General features: G+C 41.8%; 2 protein-coding genes and 1 long non-coding RNA gene across 3 annotated transcripts; 2 read left to right on the forward strand and 1 right to left on the reverse strand.

Annotated features, from left to right (window-relative positions):
- The first annotated feature begins 3353 nt into the window (after positions 1-3353).
- On the forward strand, positions 3354-3794 carry LOC108172754 (uncharacterized mitochondrial protein AtMg00820-like). The gene has a single exon (XM_017330745.2). The coding sequence runs from the start codon at positions 3354-3356 to the stop codon at positions 3792-3794; it is 441 nt and encodes a 146-aa protein (XP_017186234.2).
- A 4716-nt stretch (positions 3795-8510) lies between these two features.
- On the forward strand, positions 8511-10037 carry LOC103429691 (dof zinc finger protein DOF1.4-like). The gene has a single exon (XM_008367823.4). The coding sequence runs from the start codon at positions 8896-8898 to the stop codon at positions 9772-9774; it is 879 nt and encodes a 292-aa protein (XP_008366045.1). The 5' UTR covers positions 8511-8895; the 3' UTR covers positions 9775-10037.
- A 5696-nt stretch (positions 10038-15733) lies between these two features.
- Positions 15734-16674, reverse strand: LOC114827781 (uncharacterized). Its single transcript, XR_003777050.2, has 2 exons — positions 16488-16674; positions 15734-16335 (listed from the first exon to the last, which is right to left on the reverse strand). It is a non-coding gene; the product is annotated as an uncharacterized lncRNA (long non-coding RNA).
- Between the last annotated feature and the right edge of the window lie 308 nt (positions 16675-16982).

The raw sequence follows: 16982 nt of genomic DNA on the forward strand, positions 1-16982 counted from the left end.
TGGTGCTGAAGGTAGCCACATGTCAACAACCCACCTTCACCTTCGAGGTTAAGTAATTTTCTCTCTTTCTCTGTCTCCTCCACGTTGTTTCTTCTCTTATATTACTTTAGTCCTTGAATATTTTGTTTCTATAAAATTGTGGGGGTGATGAGTAAGGAATATATAAGAGCATGGTAGTATGGTACTATTGATTGTCGCCTAAGTTTGCATAATTTTATAAGGTTGCCGCCACCCACCAGTACCAAACCCCACACATCTATCAATCACAACTTTCCTCGACCATTCAAAAACCTTTCCTGCTCTTCCATCATCATATCTTAATATTCTTCTTGATAAACCAAATATTCAGTTCAAACTACCTGAGTATAAGCCATGTGCTGCTGACATATAATCCATGTGCTGCTGACATGGTGAAAGGACTATTCTAAATGAAACCCATGAAGTCCTGTCGAAGATGGGCAGAAGAATATTGCATGATCTCACATTATTTATTGCATGCGTGTACTATTGTTTATGGCATGCGGGTGTATGTAAAACTGTATAAAAACCATACTGCAATGATGCAGATTGTAAGAAAGCCAAACCATACTCCTTGATGAGTTTATGCAGTTCACAGTTTTCGAACCCTAGCTTAAACTCTTTCATGGTATCAAAGAGCTAAAGTCTAGCGACAATAATTTTTTTTTCCCCGTTCTCCCATGGCTTCTCAATCTTCCTCTCCCATTCCCTTTCCTAATGTCTCCAATTTTCTCACGATCAAACTTGATCGTACCAACTACCCTCTCTGGCAAGCCCAAATGCTACCTCTCCTCCGCAGTCGAAATCTGGTTTCCTTTGTTGATGGAACTAGTAAGTGTCCCCCAGCATTGCTGACAGATGAGGATGGAAACATCACTGACAAAGTCAACCCTGATTTCGACACTTGGATACAACAGGATGCAACTGTTATGTCATGGATCAACTCCTCCGTCCATCCTACCGTGCTTGCTGCTTTAATTGGGAAAACCAGCTCCCACTCTGCCTGGACAACACTACGTGATCGTTATGCTTCTCAGTCCACCGGTCGCCTTCTCCAGCTTCGTAGTGAGTTGATGAATACTCACCGAGGTGATTCTTCCATTTCTGAATTTTTGGATAAAATTAATTGTCTCGCAGATACCCTCTCTCTCTCTGGTGCTCCCGTTTCCGACTCCGACATCGTTGCCATCATCCTCAACAACGTTGGTCCGGCCTATGAAAGTACCGTTGCTTCCGCTCAAGCCCGTGATGAGGCTATTACCTACAGTGCTTTGGAAGCCCTCCTCCTTGGCGCTGAAAGACGACAGCAAATACATTCCGCGTTTGGTACTGACAGTGGGCTCACTGTCCTTGCCGCCGCTCGCAATGGCAACCGCGCACCTGCATCTTCTCGAGGACGAGGATCCTCTACTGGCTTCCGTGGTCGTAGTAACTTCAATACTGGTCGCGGCTCTACCAATCGCCACTACAGCTCCTCACCCTCTCACCAAGGTTCCTACTATCACCAAGGGTCCAACTCTCACCAAGTATCCCACTCCCGCCCACATGATGGGATTCTTGGCACCTCTCCTTCCCAAGGTACTTTTACTACAAGCCGGATTCAATGCCAAATATGTAATCGTTATGGTCATTCTGCGATTGACTGCTTCAACCGCCTAAATATGTCTTATGAGGGACGTGTCCCTGCACCACGTCTTCAAGCCTTTGCTGCTCGTGCTCCTCCTGCTTCTGCAACAGCACCTGCCATACAGGAATGGCTGTTTGACTCCGGGGCCAATGCTCACATCACCAATAATCTAGCTACTGTTGCGCATCCTCATCCTTATACTGGCATGGACCAAGTCAATGGAGTTGTTGGTGGCACAGGTTTGCAAATTTCACACATAGGCAACACTTCCATTCGTACACCTACCTCTACTTTCACATTACCTAATACACTACTATGCCCTAATGCATCAACCAATATTATTTCTATCCATCGTTTTACTACCGATAATAACTGTTCTCTAACCTTATATCCCAACTCATACTGTGTTCAGGAACTCCACACGGGGAGGATGCTTTTACAAGGCCCGAGTAGGAATGGATTCTACCCTTTTTCTGGTGTTTCATCTTCCATTAAAGGCGTGTCTGCATTTTTAGGAACTAGAGTGTCCAATTCAATTTGGCACTCTAGGTTAGGTCATCCATCTTCTCATATTTTGCAAAATTTGGTTTCTAGGAACAAATTGCCTATTAAGGGCGTTGTAACTAGTGAGTTATGTCACTCATGTCCCATGGGCAAGAGTCACAAGTTACCTTTTCCATTGTCTGTCTCTAGGTCTTCATCTCCTTTACAATTGGTTCATTCCGATGTATGGACTTCACCTTCTTTTTCTATCAATGGTTTTAAATATTATGTCGTGTTTATTGATGATTTTTCTCGCTACTCTTGGCTATATCCCTTAAAATTAAAATCTGATGTTTTTCTCACTTTTGTGTCCTTTAAGAAATTGGTTGAAAACATGTTCCACACTACAATTAAATCCTTTCAAACTGATGGAGGAGGGGAGTACGTAAACAACAAATTCAAAATTTTTTTGACTCAACATGGCATTCTACATCGTTTTACATGTCCACATCATCCTGAACAAAATGGAATTTCCGAACGTAAACACCGTCATATCGTTGAAACTGGTCTCACTCTTCTTGCTCATTCCTCCTTACCAACTTCTTTTTGGGATGATGCTTTCCATACAGCAAACTATTTGATCAATCGTTTACCCACTAAAGTTCTCCATGATGAGTCTCCCTTTCAAAAACTGTTTCAAAAATCTCCTCAATATGATTTTCTTAAAGTTTTTGGGTGTGCATGTTTTCCATTTCTTCGTCCTTATAATACTAACAAGCTGCAATTTCGCTCCAAACGTTGCATTTTCTTAGGTTATTCATTAAATCAACAAGGTTATAGGTGTTTAGATACGTCCACAGGTCGCATTTTTTTGTCACGCCATGTCCTATTTGATGAAACCAATTTTCCATACAAAGAATCCATTTCTACAACGTCCTCATCCTCCCAATCGTCTATGGTACTGAACATTGACCCCTCTTCTTTCCATTATCCCTCTAGGAACCCCATTTTCCCAACTGTACCACCAAACCCACATCCGTCCAACTTATTCCCCATATTATCTCACCCACCTAACCCTAGTCCTATTCCCTGCCCTTTACCACCACATCCGCACCATCACATGCATCCCACTATACCATCCCCCCAACCTAACCCTATTTCCTCTAATTTCCCACCAAATCCGCACCTCCCTGCCCCTTCTTCCATTCCATCCCCTACGACTGCAATGGGTGTTGCTCCTGTCTCACCTTCCTCTCAGAGACAAATTCAACCTGTTCACTCCATGGTTACACGCTCAAAGGATGGCATTCAGAAGCCAAACCCCAAGTATGCTCTTGTTTCTGATGTGACTAATGAACTTGTTGAGCCCTCTTGTTTTACACAGGCAAATAAGTCTCCCGAATGGCGTATGGCAATGGCAGAAGAGTTCAATGCTCTACAAAGCACAGGAACGTGGTCCCTAGTTCCTTCTCATCCCTCCATGAATGTCCTACCAAATAAATGGGTCTACCGTATTAAACGGAAATCTGACGGTTCCATTGAAAGATTTAAAGCACGTCTTGTTGCCAATGGTTTCCATCAACAAGAAGGGCTTGATTACAGTGAGACGTTTAGTCCCGTCGTCACTCATGGCTTCTCAATCTTCCTCTCCCATTCCCTTTCCTAATGTCTCCAATTTTCTCACGATCAAACTTGATCGTACCAACTACCCTCTCTGGCAAGCCCAAATGCTACCTCTCCTCCGCAGTCGAAATCTGGTTTCCTTTGTTGATGGAACTAGTAAGTGTCCCCCAGCATTGCTGACAGATGAGGATGGAAACATCACTGACAAAGTCAACCCTGATTTCGACACTTGGATACAACAGGATGCAACTGTTATGTCATGGATCAACTCCTCCGTCCATCCTACCGTGCTTGCTGCTTTAATTGGGAAAACCAGCTCCCACTCTGCCTGGACAACACTACGTGATCGTTATGCTTCTCAGTCCACCGGTCGCCTTCTCCAGCTTCGTAGTGAGTTGATGAATACTCACCGAGGTGATTCTTCCATTTCTGAATTTTTGGATAAAATTAATTGTCTCGCAGATACCCTCTCTCTCTCTGGTGCTCCCGTTTCCGACTCCGACATCGTTGCCATCATCCTCAACAACGTTGGTCCGGCCTATGAAAGTACCGTTGCTTCCGCTCAAGCCCGTGATGAGGCTATTACCTACAGTGCTTTGGAAGCCCTCCTCCTTGGCGCTGAAAGACGACAGCAAATACATTCCGCGTTTGGTACTGACAGTGGGCTCACTGTCCTTGCCGCCGCTCGCAATGGCAACCGCGCACCTGCATCTTCTCGAGGACGAGGATCCTCTACTGGCTTCCGTGGTCGTAGTAACTTCAATACTGGTCGCGGCTCTACCAATCGCCACTACAGCTCCTCACCCTCTCACCAAGGTTCCTACTATCACCAAGGGTCCAACTCTCACCAAGTATCCCACTCCCGCCCACATGATGGGATTCTTGGCACCTCTCCTTCCCAAGGTACTTTTACTACAAGCCGGATTCAATGCCAAATATGTAATCGTTATGGTCATTCTGCGATTGACTGCTTCAACCGCCTAAATATGTCTTATGAGGGACGTGTCCCTGCACCACGTCTTCAAGCCTTTGCTGCTCGTGCTCCTCCTGCTTCTGCAACAGCACCTGCCATACAGGAATGGCTGTTTGACTCCGGGGCCAATGCTCACATCACCAATAATCTAGCTACTGTTGCGCATCCTCATCCTTATACTGGCATGGACCAAGTCAATGGAGTTGTTGGTGGCACAGGTTTGCAAATTTCACACATAGGCAACACTTCCATTCGTACACCTACCTCTACTTTCACATTACCTAATACACTACTATGCCCTAATGCATCAACCAATATTATTTCTATCCATCGTTTTACTACCGATAATAACTGTTCTCTAACCTTATATCCCAACTCATACTGTGTTCAGGAACTCCACACGGGGAGGATGCTTTTACAAGGCCCGAGTAGGAATGGATTCTACCCTTTTTCTGGTGTTTCATCTTCCATTAAAGGCGTGTCTGCATTTTTAGGAACTAGAGTGTCCAATTCAATTTGGCACTCTAGGTTAGGTCATCCATCTTCTCATATTTTGCAAAATTTGGTTTCTAGGAACAAATTGCCTATTAAGGGCGTTGTAACTAGTGAGTTATGTCACTCATGTCCCATGGGCAAGAGTCACAAGTTACCTTTTCCATTGTCTGTCTCTAGGTCTTCATCTCCTTTACAATTGGTTCATTCCGATGTATGGACTTCACCTTCTTTTTCTATCAATGGTTTTAAATATTATGTCGTGTTTATTGATGATTTTTCTCGCTACTCTTGGCTATATCCCTTAAAATTAAAATCTGATGTTTTTCTCACTTTTGTGTCCTTTAAGAAATTGGTTGAAAACATGTTCCACACTACAATTAAATCCTTTCAAACTGATGGAGGAGGGGAGTACGTAAACAACAAATTCAAAATTTTTTTGACTCAACATGGCATTCTACATCGTTTTACATGTCCACATCATCCTGAACAAAATGGAATTTCCGAACGTAAACACCGTCATATCGTTGAAACTGGTCTCACTCTTCTTGCTCATTCCTCCTTACCAACTTCTTTTTGGGATGATGCTTTCCATACAGCAAACTATTTGATCAATCGTTTACCCACTAAAGTTCTCCATGATGAGTCTCCCTTTCAAAAACTGTTTCAAAAATCTCCTCAATATGATTTTCTTAAAGTTTTTGGGTGTGCATGTTTTCCATTTCTTCGTCCTTATAATACTAACAAGCTGCAATTTCGCTCCAAACGTTGCATTTTCTTAGGTTATTCATTAAATCAACAAGGTTATAGGTGTTTAGATACGTCCACAGGTCGCATTTTTTTGTCACGCCATGTCCTATTTGATGAAACCAATTTTCCATACAAAGAATCCATTTCTACAACGTCCTCATCCTCCCAATCGTCTATGGTACTGAACATTGACCCCTCTTCTTTCCATTATCCCTCTAGGAACCCCATTTTCCCAACTGTACCACCAAACCCACATCCGTCCAACTTATTCCCCATATTATCTCACCCACCTAACCCTAGTCCTATTCCCTGCCCTTTACCACCACATCCGCACCATCACATGCATCCCACTATACCATCCCCCCAACCTAACCCTATTTCCTCTAATTTCCCACCAAATCCGCACCTCCCTGCCCCTTCTTCCATTCCATCCCCTACGACTGCAATGGGTGTTGCTCCTGTCTCACCTTCCTCTCAGAGACAAATTCAACCTGTTCACTCCATGGTTACACGCTCAAAGGATGGCATTCAGAAGCCAAACCCCAAGTATGCTCTTGTTTCTGATGTGACTAATGAACTTGTTGAGCCCTCTTGTTTTACACAGGCAAATAAGTCTCCCGAATGGCGTATGGCAATGGCAGAAGAGTTCAATGCTCTACAAAGCACAGGAACGTGGTCCCTAGTTCCTTCTCATCCCTCCATGAATGTCCTACCAAATAAATGGGTCTACCGTATTAAACGGAAATCTGACGGTTCCATTGAAAGATTTAAAGCACGTCTTGTTGCCAATGGTTTCCATCAACAAGAAGGGCTTGATTACAGTGAGACGTTTAGTCCCGTCGTCACTCATGCTACCATCAGGATCATTCTCTCCGTGGCTCTTCATTTTAACTGGCCAATTCGCCAACTTGACGTCAAAAATGCGTTCCTTCATGGCTCTTTAAATGAAGAAGTCTACATGCGCCAACCTTCTGGTTTTGTCGATCCGCAGTTTCCGTCACATGTATGCCGTCTTCGCCGGTCCTTATACGGCTTAAAACAGGCTCCACGTGCCTGGTTTCAGTGCTTCTCTCACCATCTGGAGGAGCTCGGCTTTCAAGCCTCCATGGCAGATTCTTCGCTGTTCATTTTCTGCAATGGAACTAATGTCATTTACTTGCTCATTTACGTTGATGACATCCTCGTCACCGGTAATAATCCAGCTCACATCTCCACCTTGATTCATCAATTGGGTCGAAAATTCTCCATGAAGGACCTTGGTCCCTTGCATTATTTTTTGGGAATGGAAATTACGAGAACGCCAACGGCCATGTACTTAACACAGTCAAAATATATCCTGGACCTCCTCAAACGAACTCAGATGGCTGACGCCAAACCCTTGTCTACTCCAGCCCTCCCTGGCCGCAAGCTTAGTTTGTATGAGGGCGAGCCCTTGGCGGATGGAACAACCTTTCGAAGTATTGTTGGGGCTCTCCAATATCTCTTATTCACACGTCCGGACATTGCTTTCGCTGTGAATCAAGTCTGCCAGTATATGCATTCGCCCACCACTACACATTGGGTTGCCGTCAAACGCATTCTTCGCTATTTGAAAGCCACTCATGATCGCGGTCTCGTTTATAAACCCAGTTTTTTGTCCCTCACAGCATTTGCCGATGCTGACTACGCTGGTGACCCTGATGATCGTCGCTCCACTGGTGGTCATTGCATATTTCTAGGGGATAACTTGGTCTCCTGGAGTTCTAAAAAGCAGCGCGGCGTGTCTCGCTCAAGTACGGAGGCCGAGTATCGCCAAATGGCCTACACAGCTGCCACCTTATCTTGGTTCAGACACATTTTTTGTGATCTTCGTCTTCCTCTCACTCCACCAAAATTGTGGTGTGACAATATCAGTGCACTGGCAGTGGCTTCCAATCCTCTAATTTCCCACCAAATCCGCACCTCCCTGCCCCTTCTTCCATTCCATCCCCTACGACTGCAATGGGTGTTGCTCCTGTCTCACCTTCCTCTCAGAGACAAATTCAACCTGTTCACTCCATGGTTACACGCTCAAAGGATGGCATTCAGAAGCCAAACCCCAAGTATGCTCTTGTTTCTGATGTGACTAATGAACTTGTTGAGCCCTCTTGTTTTACACAGGCAAATAAGTCTCCCGAATGGCGTATGGCAATGGCAGAAGAGTTCAATGCTCTACAAAGCACAGGAACGTGGTCCCTAGTTCCTTCTCATCCCTCCATGAATGTCCTACCAAATAAATGGGTCTACCGTATTAAACGGAAATCTGACGGTTCCATTGAAAGATTTAAAGCACGTCTTGTTGCCAATGGTTTCCATCAACAAGAAGGGCTTGATTACAGTGAGACGTTTAGTCCCGTCGTCACTCATGGCTTCTCAATCTTCCTCTCCCATTCCCTTTCCTAATGTCTCCAATTTTCTCACGATCAAACTTGATCGTACCAACTACCCTCTCTGGCAAGCCCAAATGCTACCTCTCCTCCGCAGTCGAAATCTGGTTTCGAACCCTAGCTTAAACTCTTTCACTTCTCACACTTATATATCATTAATAGTTATATATACACATATATACACACACTTACATATACATATATGTTAAAATTATTGAGATAAGGAGATTCAACTTAGACATGCTCACTTCTCAGGAGCTTCCTAGGCATTTCATTGCACCTGAAACCAGAATCACTCATTTCCTCAGATCAACGCGTTACCCTTTTGCTTATAAACAACCCTAGCTAGTCTCAGCCTCGTCAACTTCATCAGACTGCTTTCTCTTTCGACGTCTGCGTTTCAAGGGCTAGATATAAGTATACCAGAAGAAGAAAAAGAAAAATCAAACACTTGTTCCTTGATCTTCATCTTCGGGTAACTTGTAATCAAATCGTTGTTTCGGGTTTTGAGAGGGTTCGAGGAGATGGGATTGAGTACTAAGCAGGTCAACAGTGACGGGATGGATTGGAGTCAGACAAGCTTGCTGCAAGCTCAGACGTTTCAGCTGCCAAAACCACCAACCGCCATGAGGAGGCAGCAGCAACAAAATCAGCAGCAGCAATCCGAGCCGTTGAAGTGTCCGAGATGTGAATCAACGAACACAAAGTTTTGTTACTACAACAACTACAACAAGTCGCAGCCAAGGCACTTCTGCAGAGCTTGCAAGAGGCACTGGACAAAAGGTGGGACTCTCCGAAATGTCCCCGTTGGTGGCGTCCGCAAAAACAAGCGCCTCAAAAAGTCATCAAACACTTCTCCCGCGGAAGCAGCTGCCACAACCGCCGCAAACAGTGCAGGGATTGAGGATCATCACGAGAAAAAAACCGCGGCGCAAGCTCTCTATCACGCTCTTATCAGTCCCCAATCTTTGCTTCCGCAACAGAATTTGGACAACACAATCATATTTTCATCAGCAGGTTTAAGTAGCACCACTACTTTGCCTTTTCTTCATCAAAGTAGAAACCTGATAACCTTTGATCCCTTCTCAAGCTCAATTAGTACTACTACTTCAAGTTCCTTTGACACAAACTTCTCTTCAATCTCAACATCTTTGCAATCCTTAAACGTTTATAACTACGCTGGCGCCGAAGATCAGTTCAAAGCCACCGTAGAGGAGCCAACCATTACAAGCATCATGCCAAATATTCTTCCTCAGCAGCCCAATTGGAAAGCCCCTTCCACAAGTAACGCTGCCACGGACGTGTACTCGAACGACTGGAATTGGGAAGACATCGAAACCCTCGTTTCTACTGATCTCAACTTGCCTCATTGGGATGATTCTTCTGATCACATGAAACCGTAAAATTAAAGAATTAGCCATCTTCATTAGCGGTATGTTAATTTGAATTGCGTGTGTGTGAGAAATCTACGACACAGAAACAGTCTCCCAGTTCTCTTGATGTGTCACTTTCAGTTTGTCACATTGTGCGATCTTCAGGTGATATAATTTCTGGTAGTTTGCTCTCTCAATCTTGTAATTTCTAAAGAGAGATGTAGACTGTTTAAAGCTGTCCTTGTCCTTAGGTTTCAGCTTCGAGATATTTAATTTGAAAAAAAAAAAATATATATATATATATATGTATGTATGTATGTATTAATTTGTAAGTTTGTAAATCTTGATTGCTCTTTGATTTTCTTTAACCTGATGGAAGAAGCAAATACATGCATGTAAAGGTTTATATTAGGGTTTTTTTTGGTTCAATGAGATAGAATAGAACTAATTGGCTTATTGATTTTATTTTATTTATTTTTAGAGTAAATTGTAGCAATGGTCCCTCAACTAAAAATCCATTACCATTGGTCCCTCAACTCATCAAAACGTGTAGCTATGGTCTTTTTTGTCAACTTCGTCAAAATTTTGTCAAAATAAGTTATGTTGGAAGGACTATTGCTACAACTGGGTTAAAGTTGAGGGATTATTTTTCCAATTGGGTTAAAGTTGAGGGATCATTTCTCCAGTTGGATTATAGTTGAGGGACCATTGGTAATGGATTTTTAGTTGAGGGACTATAGCTGCACTTTTTGATGAGTTGAGGGACCAATGCTAATGGATTTTTAGTTGAGGGACCATTGTTCTAATTGAGTTAAAATTGAGGGATCATTGCTACAATTTACTCTTATTTTTATAGAAATTTTGGTGAGTGGTTTGTGATAGGAATGGAAATGGGGACTCCTACACAGCAGGGCGAACGACAGAATGTGATGGAAGATTCTTGTAAGATATGTATGTATATTTGGACAACTGAATAAGCTTGCACAGATTTGTTTCCCCATATTTTATGGCCACTGGTTCTAGTCCCTACAGAGTTTGGGTTGTAAAGTAATTTTATAACACAATTTATATGTTTTTTTTTTTAATTTTATTTAATGATTTTTGTGAACTTCTTCATTTTGTTAGCACATGACTTGAATGAATCAAAAGAAAATAAAAAAACAGAATAAGAATTGCATGAGAAGAAAACGAGAGCGAAAATTCACGACCCATTCCATATTTAATTATTTTATTATTCCCTTCCTGGTGTTGTGTATTTGATCCTTCATAAAACACTATTCTAAAAATCCCTGCCTAACGCCGTCTAGGTGTTAGGCGGCTGGCCACCATCCCGATTAATGCCTAGGTGTATGAAAATTAAGAAAGGGCACCTAGACATGATGAGACACCCGCCTAGCCCGCCCAAACCCGCTTAGGTTGCGACTCACTTAGAGAGAAAATAGATAACTTTCATTTTGTATTTTATTTTTTTTTGCAATAAATTGTAAGAGACTTGCTGAATGGTTAAATGAACACACATTCCCCATGTTTTCATTATGTTCCAATACTTCATAATATATATGTCATTCTTGATGAAAAAATATATTTTTAAGTATAAAAAGACACTTATTTACATGAAATATAATTTATTTACTTAAATTCCCCTAGTCCGTCTAGGCACTAGGTTCCAGTCCACTGCCCAACTAGCGCCTAGCTCGCCGCCCGGCTAGCGCCTAGCGTCTTTTAGAACCTTGTCATAAAGTTGTAAGATTGAGCCCTAAAATCCAGATCGTTTCAAAGTGGTCCCATTCTCATACTCTCACTCCAGTTCTAAAGACTACGGATTTAGCATGTGCATTTGGGGCCACAGTTCTGTGACATATTTTTCTTTTTGTTAAAAATAGATCATGTTTTGATGCTTCAAACCTACGTTTCCTCAGATCCATCTGTAAAATAATTAGGATTATGAAGCAAATTGCCATCGATGGATGACTCCAAAAGCACCAGTCCAATGCTTGTGCTGTAAAGTGAGGGAGCAAAATTGATCTAGGAATGGACTGAGGCACCGGACAGATGCCAGATACTAGTTTGGTGGCTCGGTGTGGAACGGACTATCCATTTTCGAATGTCTGATGAGGGCTAGTGGACTATTGTCTTGGCCGTTGTTTGACGCTGGAACTGGAACTGGAACTGGACTAGTTAAACCGGACAACAATCCAATGTACTGTGTCTCTGTTACAGGTTCCACCGAGAGGAGTGAGATTATAACACTGACTTGCACTCAATTCTAATCTCATCCAGTTCCATCCGTCGAACGAGCCTTGTGGTAATAGGACACTGAACTCCAAATTAGTAATTTTAAGAGACATAAAACTCCAAATATCATACATAAATCACAAGCATTTCAAATATTCAATCATATGGCCTGTTAATTAACTAACTTAGTCCATAAGATAGGCATGCAGCTATTAGTCAACCAACTACCAAGTGATAATACAAGATCACTGTCACTTCCCTCCACTTGGTTTCTGTTCTAGAGGTTCTGAATCCTCACACCGGTGTCTCTGCTATAGGCAGCCGGGGATTCGTTAGCCCTGGAATAACTAACATAGTAAAGCTCTGAGAATATGCCTGTGAGGACGACAAATGCAGCCCCAGCTCCGAAGATTCATTTCATCATTGTCTCACATGAAAGTTTATCGTTCATAAACACAGTCCGGTACTTCGTGCGGTATGCATTTCTCACTGAACCGGCGAGAGGCATCCCTCAGCAATAAGAAAAAACACCCTGAAGTTTTCAATTCGACACCAGTAAATCTGAAGTCTGAAATTGAAATATAAGAATAGCATTTATCTTTCGACAACAAGCGATATTAAGATGTTGATCTTGAGAGTGTAAACATTATACACCAAACATGATCTCAGAGAATGAGGGGATTATATGAGGAGTACTTACCAGCTGGTAATGAATTGCATGATTGCCCATGACCGAGATCCGCTGGGTCTCAATGCCTTTCCACAGCACAAGCATCGACTTGCCACCATTATCAGAGCTTGACTCGCCAATAAGAACAGAAATGATAGCACGAATTTGCTTGAGTTTGTGTCTTGGCCTGCAAGGGAGAGATAATATATGAAGTAACATATGCATGGGTTCGACTGAAATTGCTCGACAGGTCAACTAACAATGTATCGAACTGTAAAACAAACTGATGGTTCTAATAACTTAAGCTATCAGTGTGTGTTTCCTCCTCGTTCCAGTTAACGCCAAATTTGAAATTTGGAAATGAAAAATGTTCCTGCGATTCGAGTAGAACGTTGATGACATACACATCTTATGAGATTTTTCCTCCTTCCTTCGGCTTTTGAGATTTTGAATTTCAATAATTTGAGGATGAATCTCAAGTCTCAACTCAAGTTCCTAGTTGACATTTGGGTTAATCTCCACAGAAAAATCATGTCCTTATCATTAATTTAACAAAATTTACACACTAATTGTAAATTTTCTAAACCCTATTATAAATCTAAACCTGTAATAACATTATAAGTGGATTTCAAGGTTTTGCGCCAATTGGACACATGTGAGATTCTCATGCTAAGTTGTCGGAACTTTATTTGGACTTTGATTTGGCATGAAGATTACAAATTGATAAATTACTAGAAGAATCAAACTCTGCACTCACAATTTATTTTGATGTTGCAATCGGGCACGAGTCGGGCACCAATCGCCTGATTGGGCAGTCCGGCACAGCTGGGCCCACAGATTGCCCAGCATTTTGTCATGGGCTGGAGCTGGGTTTTCCATCTTTTGGGTAATAATGGCCCATTTGCCTGCCTTTTTGTCATGGGCTGGAAACATTGAAGCCATCCCCCAAAACCCCTCTTGTTCTCTCGAGCTCGAATTTCGTTTAAAACCCCAACACAAATCGCAGAGACGGAGACTGAGAAACGAAATGAAGAAAAAAGCGTTTGATGTTTTTTTTTGTTTTTTGTTTTTTTTTTGGAAAGAGGAATGACATTCCAAGGCAGAAGCCAAAAGGTACAGGAGAGCCTACAAGAGGCTAACACCAAACAAGCACAAAGAGAATGAAAGCGATGAAAGGGGATACAAACTAGAAGACGCTACAACCAAATTGAGCATCACCCCAAACACTACCACACCAAATCAATGCGGACAAGGAAGGCCATCCTTGTTCAAAACATGCACCAACGAAGATGGGGGTCTGTCAACCCAAACCCGATCACACATCTCCGGAAAACCAACCGACGCAAGAAAATCCGCCGCAGAATTGGCTGATCTTGGAACCCAAGACCAGCGACAAATCTGGAAAGCTTCACTCAACTGCTTGACTCTTGGCAAGATAAGGAAAGCCTCCCAACCTCCCAACTGCCAGAATCAATAGCACCAGAAAGACAAGATATGGATTCACGAGAATCCAATTCCAAAATGACCGAGCTACACCCCAAAGAGGTGCCCAATTCACAGCCACGCAATAACGCAAAAGCTTTTGCCGCATCAACATTAAGGGACATAATAGCATACCTCGCAGCCGCCACAAAACTCCCTCCCTCTACACGCATGACCATCCCAACAAAGCCCAGTTTAGACACCTTAGACCAGCTAGCATCAACATTAATTTTTTAAAAAAAAAAGGAGATGTTGGAGGGATCCACCGAGGAACCAAATCCTACCGAGCAGAAACCACCGAACCCCCTGTCATCGTGAAACCCCCCGCATTCCAGTAAGACCCAACGGCAGAAGACAACCCCAACAGCACCGAAATAAGATTAATGGGAACCTGATTGAAAACAAAATTACAACGAGCAAAAAGAAAAGAAATAACCCCTCGCCGCCCCAAGCAAATAAACGAAATCTGAATTCTCTTACCAATGAGAAAATTTTGAATCCAACTGCTTAAATCAGAGTGTGTCGCTTATATTGTGTTGATTCGTTTGATGTTACAATCGTTGTTGCAAATCAAGAGGCCACAAAACACCCACTTTTTTTTACCTTTTTTTTCTTTTTTTAAGTGCGACCTTTTCTTCTCTTTTTATTTACAGTTATTTACTTCATGGTGAAGAACATGAATAAAGGTGAAAAGGAGTCCAAATAATTATTAAAAAAAGAAAAGAAATAAACCCTCGCCGCCCCAAGAAAATAAACGAAATTTGAATTCTCTTACCAATGAGAAAATTTTAAATCCAACTGCTTAAATCAGAGCGTCTCGCTTATATTGTGTCGATATCAATATGTTTAGGTAACAAAGAATCGATATGATGTTGGGATAGTCTAATTCGAATTGGTCAAGTCCTGATCCTTATGGTTGATAGTTGATTTTTTTTTTTTTTTTTTTTTGAGAAACTGGAAATCATATAACCAGGGCGAAACAAAGAAACCCGATGTATGGCAAACAGAGGTGCATAGACGTGGGGGTAGGGGACAAACGACATTGCCACTGTTGGCAAAGGTGTTACCCAACCCACACACAAAACTATCTAAGTCAGGGTACAAGGTAATCCGTCTTTGTTTAGAATTCTTACAAACGAAAATGGGGGCCAATTGATCCAGACATAATTGCGCATCTCCGAAACCTGGTGTGACTCAACAAAATCCGCCGCTTCATTCCCCGATCTTGGAACCCAAGACCAGCTGCAAGTTTGAAGTGAGGCACCGATATCCAACGCCCGAGACAGCACATGGAAGGCCTCCCAAAAAGCGTTGTCAATAGAATCCCTCAACCAAGCGTTGTCAATAGTTGAATCTATTTTGACATTTACTTTTACCATTCAGTAAAGTCAATCGTAATTCAATCTATCTATGAACATTATTGATACCACAAAATCAACAAGTTATGAGAGAACCGGCAAGTCCTTTAATTACATTGATAGTTTTTTTTTTTTTTTTTTTTTTTTTTTTTTTTTTTTGAGGTATATGGATAGTTATCCTAATGTTAATGCACACAAATATTTTTCACAATATGTATAGGAGGAACATTAGAAAATGAGTAGATAGAATCAAATATTTGCATGTTTATTTCATTTCTCAAGTTTCATCCTCAATCAAACACTACCATATTCTCACATCAGTACATTGATTTCTATCACTAAATTTACTACTGCATACCAAGAAAAAAAAAAATTAAGGTGACCATCTTGTATTCCTTGGCACCAAAGCTACCACCAGCTATCATCTTCAACTCATCCCACAGCAAGTCCTTTATCTCTATACGCAAGCTATTTTATTTTTACATGATTTCTCTGTTGATTGTATCGAAGATTAAGAGGTTGCGCATAGAGATAACGGACTTGTTGGAGGATGAGTTGAATACAGTAACAGTCGGGTGGTGACTTTGGTGCCAAGATATAAAAAATGGCGGCCCCGGTTTTGTTTGTGCATAGCTTGCATGTGCTTAACAAAATATATGAGATGGAAGTGGTAACATGAGTTCAAGGACAAGGGACTTGTTGGACTTGGAAGCTGAAGGTGATGAAAGTAGCACTCCGGTGATCAATTTGGTGCCGATTGTGGATGCCATAAATTCAGGCAGGTTCATTCGATCGACGGGAACGATGAACTCAAACCATAATACTGCATTGGATCGTCTCCAATTCCTGACAAAAAATGCTCAGATTAACTAATTACAGAAACAAAAGAAGTGCATAAGGAGAAAACGAGAGTGCGGAAATTTCCCCCTATGCACTCCGCTCTTTGTTTCTAGCATTTGAGGTGAATAAACGGAACAAAAATCAAATGAAAAACTTACTTGAAGTTGAAGTGGTAAAGTTGCTGAGCTGATTTCTGCTGCAATGGTAATAGAGAGATGATGTATTTATAGGTGTTGATGCAATATAATCAAAAGGTTGGAGTACTGGAATTTAGTACTCACTGGTACTTGTACATCTAAGATGTAGTACAGATTGGTTAGCAGTGCAAATGTAGTACGACTGAGAAGATAACAGAATAAGGCAACAAATGAAATCGCGTTTGCATCGAGATCCAACAACAGATTACTGTTAAGAAAAAAAGTTGGGCTATCATAGTGAACTTTGTGTTGAACTAGTGGCAGTGGTCAAAAATCTTTCGGTATATAAAATAAAAAATGAAGGACATAATGATGTGGGAACATCATTATGAGGAGACAAATTATTATGTTTGTTGAAAAGAAAAATGAAGATCATGATGATGCTTGTAGATGAATGATTATTCATTTAGTTTGGATTTTTTATTGGATGCTTTATGATGGATGAATGTGTGCAGC

Source organism: Malus domestica, chromosome 10 (assembly GCF_042453785.1).
Source record: "Malus domestica chromosome 10, GDT2T_hap1".
NCBI classification, from domain to species: Eukaryota; Viridiplantae; Streptophyta; class Magnoliopsida; order Rosales; family Rosaceae; genus Malus; species Malus domestica.